The sequence below is a fragment of the Tachypleus tridentatus genome, chromosome 13 (assembly GCF_004210375.1).
Source record: "Tachypleus tridentatus isolate NWPU-2018 chromosome 13, ASM421037v1, whole genome shotgun sequence".
NCBI classification, from domain to species: domain Eukaryota; kingdom Metazoa; phylum Arthropoda; class Merostomata; order Xiphosura; family Limulidae; genus Tachypleus; species Tachypleus tridentatus.
Genome location: NC_134837.1, coordinates 117,049,947 through 117,062,145, shown reverse-complemented (window position 1 = coordinate 117,062,145; position 12,199 = coordinate 117,049,947). Strand labels below are relative to the sequence as shown.

The window sequence follows — 12,199 nt, the reverse complement described above, 5'->3', positions numbered from 1 at the left end:
TACTTAATATGCAAAGAGTCATGTGGAGTTACTTTGAACAGGTTGATGGTTTTTATACAAAGTGTACTGTGTACTACGATGATTTCACGTGGTAATCTTGAGATCCCTGATCGAGAAAAACCAACACAAATTTAGGAAACAAACGCCAGAGAGGAAAAACGTATTGAATGCGCCAGACTAGATAACTGTAATCCAATAATACAATCTAAAAATGCTTCTTCTAATTGAAAAAAATATACTCATGAGTGAAGTATGTAAAATGCTTTGCTGGAGACTTAAACATAGAAAGACTAGTTCGCCTCTGGCACTTGTAGATACTGCCCACTTCTGGATTCATGTCCAAATAAAGCAAATAATATTAATTGGAAGTAAACAAATGATGCTGAAAGAAAAGAAAGTAGAGTGATGAGAAGGACAAGCACCATGAGAGGTCAAAACTGAATTAGTTTAGAAGAAAGCGAGGTGAATGATGTTGATTGTAGAGAATATGAGAACGCTGAAGCCTCTAAAACTATTATTGATGTACAGCTTCCATACTTCATGGCTTTCAAATCTGGTAAAAAGATTCTGAAGCTTTGTGTTTATAACAAATAAACACTGAATAGATTTAACCAATAACAATAACTTAATCACAACTGTGTCGTACGTTTCTATAACTGGGCAGTAATTTTATGTCTGAACGAGAAATAAAACAATATATGTTTCCACGAAAATGATATTCTTAAGAGTTAACCAACAAAATTTATTAAAAACGGAGTAAGTTTCAAGTATAAAAAAATATAAAAATTTTAGTGAGAATGTCATAAGCGTCACAACAGGAAGTAAAACATCTTCATTGATAACTACATCTACAAAAAAATACTTCAATTAAATCTCCTCTGCGATGTAATGCTGTGATGGCAGCTCATTTGTAAACTAGTAAAATTCTTTTTCTCATGAATGGTGAATATTATTGAATGTCAAGTGTGACCACACTGTTGTAGAACTGTAAAATAATTTCATAAAAGGCCGCAGGCCGGTCTTTGGTCTATAGGCCTAATAGCTTTCCACAGGATCAGACAGTTATATCTGCCGTCAAGGCAGGTATTTTTGCTAGTAAAGGTGACGCAACTTCTACTCTTCTAAAACACGAACAACCAATAAAAAAGCATATTTAAGACTACAGTCACTTGTAAAAAACTTCAGTGTCTACTGATTTAATATTCAAGGTGAGAATGTTTCGTCACACTGATTTTCATACCAAACAACAAACCATTCTGGAGCAGCATAAAAAAGGAAAATGATGGCACATTATATGGATCAACGTGTTAAAAGTTATATTATGCGCATGATAATTAACCATATTCACTAATGAAGGATTTGTTAAGGAAGAACAGCCACAATACAAATTTTCAAATGAAAGTTATTTTTTCTAAAAATTTTGTGTGTCATGATGAAAAGGAACACCGCACATTATTACAACTCCTGATTTTCTGAAATATCAGCAAAACTGTATTTATCTTATAATACTCAGTAAAAACATAGTTATTACTTATTTTAACAATGTTTGAACATGTTCAAAACTAATGTCTACACAACATGATTTCAGTATGTCTCAAAATAAACATGCACTGAATTTACAAACAAGAGGAAATTCAATACCCGATCTTCTTTAAATACTTTTGAAAGAAAAAGGGAACAAAATGCGTTTTTACTAATATCATCAATAATCACTTGTCCTTGATGTAGGCATGTTTAAAATTAATATAAGATGATTCTCAGAAAATCAATAATTTCAGAAATTATCCTGAATGTGGATATTTATCATCACTCTCTGACGAATGATACCACAAGCCACTTTAAACTAAAAACTACAGAATCATCTTTAGAAGTAGCTTAGCTGGAATGCAAAGCAATCCAAATTCAAATTCGTTTTATACCAGGAATTACTGAAGAGCAGTAGAACGAAAAACTGAAACAGAGTTTGTGGAAAGATCACTGAGATTTCAAAATCAAGTGTTATTGTAAGAGAGAGACTGTGGAATTAATAAATTAATCCTTACCAGGAGATACATGGCTCCTTCTGGGTTTTTCACACTCATTTGTGGCTTTAATGCTACTAGCCACATAGGTCACAACAAAGAAACCCGTATTATCTGTGCAACTAACTCATATCTATCGGTATCATTTTTAAAGTGACATTATATGTTACTGTGAAGAAAACCGAACAAAGACACATTTTCAATACTACTACGGTTAATACAGTGGCTCCTATCGTTCCTAGCCAGCAGTATGCAAATTTTAAGTAGTTTTTTCTGACAACTAATTAGTGTGTATTAATAGAAAAAAAATGGTGCCTTATCATAAAAACTTGAAATTAATTTTCTTTCAGAAAAACTAGAACTTTTAATAACAGACTGATTAAAACAGGTTCGATTTGCATATATAAGAATTAAGTTGATTTATTAAAACCCCAACAAATTCGCCTACAGTTATTTAATTTTTTTATCTTAAAAGGTTTTGTTTGTTTTACCCAAATAAGGTCTTATGCTTCGTTAAATTCTAAAATTAAACAGATTTATACACACAAACACATGTATTACTGACAACTAAGCTTGTTTAGTAACTTTGCAGTATTTATAGAAAAATATATAATTGTTATTTTTATTGCTATTATGCATTAATAGAATTATTAATAAAAAAGTTATTTTATAAAGAAACGTGTATAAACCAAATAATCTATACTTGAGATAAACCTGAATGTCACATACAGAACAGTTTATAAACAGTGTATACACCAAATAATCGATACTTCAGATAAACCTGAATGTCACATGCAGAACAGTCTGAAAACGACAGAAACGTTTACAATATAATTTTCTTTACCGCTGGACGTAATTAATTAATAAATCATTTTTAATTAATATATCAGATTTTACAGGTGTCCAAGCCTATGTGAAATTAGTAGTAAACTCATTGAACAAACCTTTTCTAAGACTAATATTTTAAATCGTCCGTTTCGTTGTTGACACGTGAATCACGAAAGCTTCAGTTTCAGAGAATTAAACATCACGTGACACACATCAATTTGTCTTCAGACAAGATACCAAATCACAACCAACGTGCTTAGAGAGTTGTGTATGCTCAGTGTGTTTTTGTTTGTTTGTTTTTATTTTATTGTTATAAGTGAAAAAATATGATAAAACGAAGTAAACAACTAGTTGTATAAAATCTAAACAGTATGAAAATATCACCTATTCATGCAGCTAGTGAACGACACAAACACACTTCACAACAACAACATTACCAATATTGTACGTTTCTTACATTCAATAGTTCTCGCAGGAATTACTTGACTTTTAACATCTTTGTCTTCTTTCATCACTTTGGTCAACCTCTTTATTTTCTACCGAAAAAGCTAAATAAATTTATTTAGAAAATGTCTACTAAATGTACCTCAGTGATAGTAAATATGCAATGCCAAAGTTGTGTACATAATAAGTTAACAAAGGAAAGTGCTCACGTAGGTATAAATGTCTCTATAAAACAGGTTTATATATCTTTATAAATAATGAATCTGTATAACACAATTTCTTTATGTTTAATTTAAAGGTAAAAATACGCTGTACTATATATAATATTCTTTTATACTGTTATAATTTGAAAGTGTGTATATCTTAGTGTACTTCACGGGTCAGCAACCTGGGCCTTTAAATTCTTTTGGTTAGTCCTTTTACTGAAATAGGGGTTGCATGCATTACGGCTGTATCAAGTTTGTTTACCCACAGTGTGGTTGAAAAACTTCCATAAATTACGCTCTCTATCTGTCGTAAAGTAAGCGAATGTCCATAAAACTTACTTCCAATATTATATGTATGCGTTTGAAGATGTTTTTTCACTCACACAGTAATACAGAGCCGAACTGGGACGAGAAGGAATGTCTGCAATTGTCTTGAGTTTTCAGGACCAAACGATTTCCCCAAATAAAAGAAAAATGTAAACCAAAAGCAAAACTTGATACATCACTGAAAAACAAACGTTTGAACCTGTGTCACTATAAAAACTATTTGATTTATTCCATATAAACATATGCATTATATTATTATTCTTTGACAAGTTCCTCCGATTAATTTTTCATAAACATTTGTTCGGCTATTCGTTGTCGTTATTTTATATTTATTATAAATACTGTAATTAGTATTTTGTATATTATTTATCCATCACTTGAAACGGAAGTTACTTCATAAATCACAAACTTCTTTGTGGTGCTTTTCGGAATAATTTTTGTTTTGAATTTTTCCCCAACTGCACATTGACAGTTTATTATAACTTAATTATTTCTACGTATGATCGAGGTGGAGGCCACAAAAATGAAGGTAGCCTGATAAGTGCCATCTGCAACAATATTTTATTATATTAATATAACTGACTAAAATAGGGGCGGGGACAATATATTTACTGTATTTCATAAAAGAATGTATTATCTAAAATTGTTTAACACAACACAAGTTTCATGTTAAATGTTGTTTGTTTTAATAAAATAAAAATGTTGAACTATGCAAAGGTTATATGTAAAGTCCGTACATCACTATGTCTAAGTACGAGAAAATAATAGTAAGGGAAAGCCAGCACGAGACGGTTAAACAGTTCTAGATAATTCGTTCACTTATAAAATATAAGAAATATCTGTTATTTTTTTCCCATTTTAATCAGTTACAATGATATAACAAGATATGGGGGGAATGGGCAGTTACCCTACAACTAAATATAAAGCCGTAAGGATCCTACAACAAAATCCCTCATCAAGTCTTTAATTCCACCCTGTAAGTGACACGTGACCAATATATTAACTAAATATTTACTTTTCGGTGTTCCATGTTCCCGGTACAGTGTCAAAGTAACCCCAACTGGAAGCATTTTGGGTTGTCATTTTCGGGACGTTCAGGCCACACAGCATTGCCACAACCAAATCCTGGATTGTTCCAGCCCTGTCGTACCGCCCCAATAAGTCGGGTTTGTTTCGGGCTAGCCACAGCAACGTGGCGCAACCGTGTCCTGTGCTTAACCGGAGATGCGAATGTGGTGGCGGAAGACTAGCCAAGAATGCCGGTGAACAGCGACCATCCTGCCAAGTGTAAAGACAACTAACGTCAGCCACCTCGTACCTGCCGTAGCTGTTTCGCCTCCAGGCCGTTTCTTGTTTCCACAGCACACAGCCATGCATCTGACCTGAAACAGCTATTCTGCGGACGCGGGAAAGTTGCTCCTTCGACAGTTGGGACAAACAGAACTGGAGTGCAGTACAAATTTTATGGACATCCTGTTCACTCCCTAACGGCCCTAGCTCACTAGCCACGGTGGCTTTAGTTTCACGTGAAGAAGTCTCAACCACAGCGTTCGTGTCATCTCTGAGAAGACAAACTTTAACAGTAGTAGTTCCAATGTCTACGCCTAACACGTTACTAACACGATTGCGTCCTGCAGCCATTGTATTCTATACTAAACTACCTACAACCTGCTAATACTTTTGCCTCCTTTCAACTACTACTCTGGCTAGCAGCCTTACAGAATACCATCCGAGATGGCGCTGCTGCTCTTGTTGTCACGACAACCTACACAAATGTCCTTGTGAAAACTTGCAGAATATAAAGCTATATCACTTTTAGTTTTTCATAACAGCCCACAGTAACGAAAAAATTCTATTTTCATTCTTTGTTTTGATTGTTTTATACAAAACGTGTTTAAAATCGCGACCATTCGTTTAACTTAAAACAGAACTAAACGATTACTATATTTATAAACCTTGATCTCAAAGAGGGCTCAAATATAACAATATGAATGGCTTAAATACAAGTAAAGATAGAATCTAATTAGAGTTCCATGTTACATTTGGGGCAGTTTCAGATATCAGGTTAGATTACTACATATCATTTAATGTAGTTTAAAACATTATACTTAACGTTAAGAACACAATATGAAAATTAATATATTTTTTTATTTAAAATGTTCCGCCCATTTTTCTGAAACGTAACAACTCAGTGCTGAGTGTTAAACAGCATTGTAGTTAAAATTTTACAACGTAAAGCCTTTTAAATGTTGGAGTAAATTTATGAGTGTCACAGTTTAGCATGTTATACTGAATATTTGCAATACAGTTGTGATTGTCACGATAATTTACACTGAAGCCTGTACGACATTTTAAAATTATTTAAAGTGTTTCAAAATGTAAAATAGTTTAAAGTCACTATATTGTTAGGATACTTCAATGTATTTAAAAGTTTTACGATACTGGATGTTAGACGATTGCTTGTTTATTTAAGCTCCTGTCACAAAAGTTTCACTATGTTTTAAATACCGATGAGTAATTATTTCAAATGTTCTACAATGGCCTGTGTTCGCTGCAAAAAAAAATAAAAAAAAAAATAGCTGCTTCAACTGTATATCCGTAATGGGGGAAGTAGTGGTTGGGAAGTGTGTTAGATAACATCATATGTCAGCAGTTGTGTGCCTACACATTCGAAGGTCCAAAATAGACACGTGTGTGTATATATATATAAAGGTCGATACTGGAAGCTGTCTTAATGTATTACTCTATCATATTTTCTGACTCCAGTTTTGTTGAGCTTGCTACTTCCTTTATCTAGTTTGTTTTCTTAGCTACCGTAAAATTTGTCTTTTTATTTTAACTAGCTTATGAATGGTATGGTTTATTTTCATTGATGTTGAAAATTGTCGTTCTGATTGTAATAACCAAGTAAGTAATAGAGGTTAAGAAAATACGTTGAAATTCTTGTTTCTCCTGCTTCTGTTATGAATTCAGTTTAAGTGAGTTCAATAACTTTGATCATATTATTGAAAAAACATTTTATTTGTTTGTTATTAAGCACAAAACTACACAAACGGTTATCTGTGCTCTGCTCGTTATACGTATTAAAACTCGGTTTCTTGAGGTATGAGTTCAGAGACAAACTGCAGGTGGAACATTCTGTTTAATTTATGCCCCAGACTGTGTTGAATTGAAAAGGCATGTTTGTTCAAAGGTAGTAAAAATGTACTACGCTATATTTCCTGGCTTTAATTTTCAAAACATATGGCTAGTAGACGTATAAAGCAGAATGTAATTTTTTGTTCTTTTATTGGAGAGATAGAGAGGTTATATGTTCGATTAACTGAAGAACACGCGAGCTATCCATTATATGTTTAAGAAGTCAAAGAAAATAATTAAAGTTTGAACATACCTAAACTTTTCCTTTAGAACAAAACGAAGTAAAAAAAAACGTTTTATCCAACAATATAAGCCAACCATTGATGAGTACCCAAAAGTCATGTTCAAGAGGCTTAATGGACTAGTCCAAACCGATATTTTTTCCCCTCCTTAATAATGGCCGGTCTTCAAAAGCTATTACAAGTGTTTTTTTGTTTGTTTCCCGTTACTTTACGTCGTGGTTAATCCGGTGAAACATATCTAGTTTGTAAATTTCCTTTATATGGAATCTATAAAATCTATAATATATATATATTATATATATCTATATTTTATAGATGCATTTATTATTTTGATTATTTATATAAAGATCACCCATTCATTATATTAGATATAAGATCTAAAAAAAAAGAAACAATTTCAATATCTTTGACTAATTTAAGTTTAAACAGAACAGCTAAGATCTTATAGGAAAGATGCATGATACATACTATTGAGTGCATACAGTAGACAAAGATGTTTTAGTGAGAGTCTGCAGAAGTTATGTACACCTAATGATAAGAATATGTTTTCAACTTTTATTCGCAAGCCTTACATGTGGAATGAAATTGAATACAAATAGATGTGGATAGTCAAGTTACAAAGCTTAAACGTCTATAGCTAGAATCTGAAACTGATTAAAAAAATTGTATCTTACAAAAGAAAACAATAAAATATTTGTGTTTGCTTGAAGTAAAGCACAAACCTACACAATGGGATATCTCTACTCTGCCTATCACGAGGATGGAAATCTGGTTTCTAACGCTTAAATTCGCAAACAGATGAGAGTATTACAAGTAAAACGTCAGTGTTTAGGGACAAGTATGTTTCAATTTTCATTTTACTATTCATTGTTTTGGATTGCATCGGTCAGTGTTTAGGGACAAGTATGTTTCAATTTTCATTTTACTGTTCATTGTTTTGGATTACGTACATCAGTGTTTAGGGACAATGCCGATGCTATTTTTAAAGCATTCAAAATGAGGGCAATGTAATAGACACTCATTGTTAACAACAATACAGCAGAAGAACAAGTCTGCTTGTTCAATTGGCTGTTTCTTTTCTTGATAAAAAGAACGTTTCCATCCCCTCAAAGTGTGAGAAAACTAGTTATTAGTTACTAAAACTGAAAGCTGTAACGATACGCAAGGTACGTAAAAGAAAGATAAATCGTGTTTTATAGTCACGCGGTATCTATTACAAATGTCTGTTATTAAATGTTGGAAAATCTCTTTTTCCGAAAATAAAAAATACGTCTGGGGAAAACTTTGACAGAGATTCACAAGTTAATCTCCCCTCTAGTGACTGCTGTCAAGATAATTGTTTCCAGAGAAAACATGTATTCCATTACTCTGCTTTGGCGAGCGAAGTAAAGCAGACATTAACATGAAAACTGGAGTACGTGTGTTCTTCATATACGCACTATATTAATAAGCCATACTGATGCAGTAACTATCTAATATCATGACAAATGTTTTGTTTGTCTGTGGCCTGAACAAGTTGACTGATCCAGTCCAAACTTGGAATGCTAACATAGTAGTTCAAAAGAAACCCAATATATATTAAACTTTCCTATATATTCTAATAAATTAAAATACTTTACAGAACCACCCCTGTGTTGTTGTTTCCGTAGATATCTAACTAGTTGTGTTTGAACAGAACTCAAATTAAATTAAAACTCTACAAGTCAAAGACTGTAATTATAATTTTCAGCATTTTCGCTTACTTCCAATAGCAACTAAAATATACAGTAATCAAAAGTTCAACTAGAATGCAAAAGAACTGTCTTTGATTGGTGTTTGGAAGGGTCATCTAGTATCTCGACCTCTTCTTCCCTTCTTGACGACTTTTTACTCTACATTAAAATGTTTTACGAGTTACAATAAACGATCAGAGTTTACCCATTTTATGGGTAATTACACTGATCTTACTTTCCTTATTAGAGTAATGCCATAAATGTAAAAACTAGTAGTATTTAGTGCTTTTTTGGCACTTCTCTTAATTTGATTGAGTAATAACACTTCGCACATGATTCATTGGCAAATCGTCACTTTTCACTAGATTACGTCACAAGACGCATATTTAACATAAATACTCTATAAATACACTTATGGTATCATTATCTAGGTGATAGTTAAAACCAATCATAGGTAGCCTATTTGGTAAGATAAGCTTAAATACTGTTGCTTTGTATCATGTATATTTAACTTTAGGCTGTAAGCGAACTCATGAATTGCTGTAGCGCGTAAAGGATCATAGATGTGAAATGTTTCGTGACTTCTGTGAAAAGTAGAAGGTCACCAACCCAACAGAGGCAAGCGGGGACTGTGTATGTCTGTTTTGTCATAGAAAAACCACTTCGGGCTATCTACTTTGTCTACCGAGGGAATCGAACCCTGATTTTAGAGTTATAAATCCGTAGACTTACCACATGTCTCGTTAAAATACAAGTCAAATAAATTATCATTTGAAAGTTTGTTTATAAGTTAAGTTCTATGGATGTGTAGTAGCTGGATTTAGAGGGGTGCCCTTTTCATAGTAATTGTCCCGGACCCCAAAAGTGCTGGCTGGGGCCTTGAGTGATGAACTCTTATTTATTTTTATTGTTTTGATGTTCATAGATAAAATAGAAAATGGTATTTTAACAACTTCTATTATGGAATTCTACTTTCTGTGTTTAAATTTACTCATGTTTGTGGTATATCTGGGTGCTGTATATTTTCTCATGGAGTATTCATGTGATCAGTTGTTATTTTGAATTGTAACTCTGTAGTTTCTCTCATTTGTTGGGTTTGTTTGTTTTTGACTATCTTTGTTAGTTTAAGAGATATATTTGTTTACTGAGTGTTTGTGTACGACTGCTGCTGCATATGTGTAAGTGGGTTCTGTCTGTGTTGGTAAAACTAGAAGTATTATTTTGTAGTGTGGGCTCATTCCATTCCATGTGTTGCATATTAGTTTCTGTGGTTTGGTTGTTACTGTGTATGTTGTAGATTCGTATTCTGACAACGATATCCTTGAATTTGGGACCTCCATTGTAGTTACCAGTGTGTTATTGCTTACATCTGCCACAGGATGTTTTTTCATGTTCTCTTAGGATCCTAGAATCATGACATACTCTACCACGGACTACACATCGAGGGAGATATTTACTAGCTGTCTCATTATGTCAGTATCTTCAGCAGTTAAAACATTTCGTCACGACAACAGCTTTTGGAACTCTTCTCTTAGAGAACAATATCGTTGAATAGTAGGCTGCATTCTTTGTTTGTGTGTGTGTTTACTCGGATCATGTTGCTCTGTTTTACTGTATTTTGTGAAATGATTCACTCTATTTTCGTGTCTGAAATGTAGTTCTTCCTGAGTTTCTTCAATTTCTATGCTGTAGTGGATCCCTTTTACTAATGTTTTCACTTTAGGTTTACTTCTTGACAAATATATTAACATATGTCCTGGATGAAAGGCGTCTTAGTCATTCTTTGAGATGTCTGTTTATGTAATGCTCCTCTTTTCCTTTGATTAGGACTCCGCTGTTAGTGTTTAGTTGAATATTTAGCTTACAACGTTTCATTTTTTGTTGTCAATTGTAATTCTTTATAGGTGTGAAATATGCTTTTGGTGTTAATAGAGTGTTTCGGTGGCTGTGTAGGTTTTGTGTTTCTCGTTTCTCATGGATGTTTTGCTTGTTTGTATTCACTGAAAGTTTTCTTTTTTTATTGGTGTTACCGGTGTAAACTCTTCAGTTTTACTTGTTTGTCTCTGTGTCAATGCTTGTTTATCAACATCCACGGTATTGTTGCTTTCTTCATCATTTGATAAACTGGATTGTTTGTTTAGTTATTTCAGAGTGGCTGTCTGTATTAGCACTGACCATCTCGATTGCTGTGCTTTTATGTTCTTCGTTATGAATGCTTGCTACTTCTGGTGTGTTACTTATATCCAAAGACGTTTAATTATTTTTTCTTATCTTATAATGTTTAACTCCTTGTTAGCTACTACGACTCGGAATGTTAATCTATAATCAAATCTTACCTTTAGTTTGTTATTTAGGTCGCTTAAACTTCACTCTCATGATTTTTTTGTATGGAAGAGGTTCTGAGTTGTCGTTACATTTCATCTTGGTTGTAAAGATGTAACATTCCATTTTATCTTTAAAAGAATTTTATGTAATGTTTATGTTGTTCAGAGTTTCCTCGAAGAATGATATTGAAGATTTCGGTATCTTTACCTTCTCGACATTGGAGAAGTCTGGAATGTGCCACTGTTTCTACAACAAACTGGTTTCTAGAGCAATTGAGCTGGCCAACGATAAGAGGTACTTGTTGTTCGTTGAACCTATTCACGATATTGTTTAAGTTTAGTGGTTTTCAATGGAGCGTTGTGCAGGTACATCCTGTCTCTTGCACGATTACGATGTGGATTGATATTTGGTCTTTGTGCACGACTTCGACCGATCAGGTTCTGTTGAGACCTCTTCCTCCAAACACAATGCGGAGAATAAAGATATTGTTGCTGTTTAAATTCATCGCTCTTTTCTTATTCGTATCATTTAATTGTTCAGATAAGACGACCTGGTTGCTTCCACAAAGGCAATGTTCAAGAGATGACAGTGTTTTTTGTTTTTGTTAGTTTGTTTTATCGGAGACAGTAAGTAACTATTTGGGAAAAGACAATGTGAGTGCTACTGAATACAAAGTGTGTGTCCAAGAAAGGACCTAGCGGGATTAACTGAAATAGAGATGTATTTTATAATTAAAATAATTTTTCGATATTTCTTACTTCTTGATATAACACAATTATAAATTATAAATATATAATTTTCCATAGAAGTAAAATTCAAAATTATTGTTAAATTTAATGAATCAAAAATACCAAATTCACACAGTAGAAACACTGACCACATCTCTACTGTGAAACGGCCTGCTCTGAAAAAGAAGTAACGCAACTGTTTTCCCATTTCTTTCAAGTTTCTTGGCT

At 33.1% G+C, this 12,199-nt stretch overlaps 1 protein-coding gene across 1 annotated transcript in view; it reads right to left on the bottom strand.

The window, feature by feature from the left end:
* The window catches only part of LOC143237281 (sedoheptulokinase-like), a 42,088-nt gene extending 36,550 nt beyond the window's left edge, over positions 1 to 5,538 (bottom strand). Inside the window, exon 1 of the mRNA XM_076476353.1 lies at positions 4,842 to 5,538. Coding sequence (XP_076332468.1) covers positions 4,842 to 5,467 — 626 coding nt within the window. The 5' untranslated portion in view covers positions 5,468 to 5,538. The remainder of the gene's footprint in view (positions 1 to 4,841) is intronic.
* Positions 5,539 to 12,199: the final 6,661 nt, after the last annotated feature.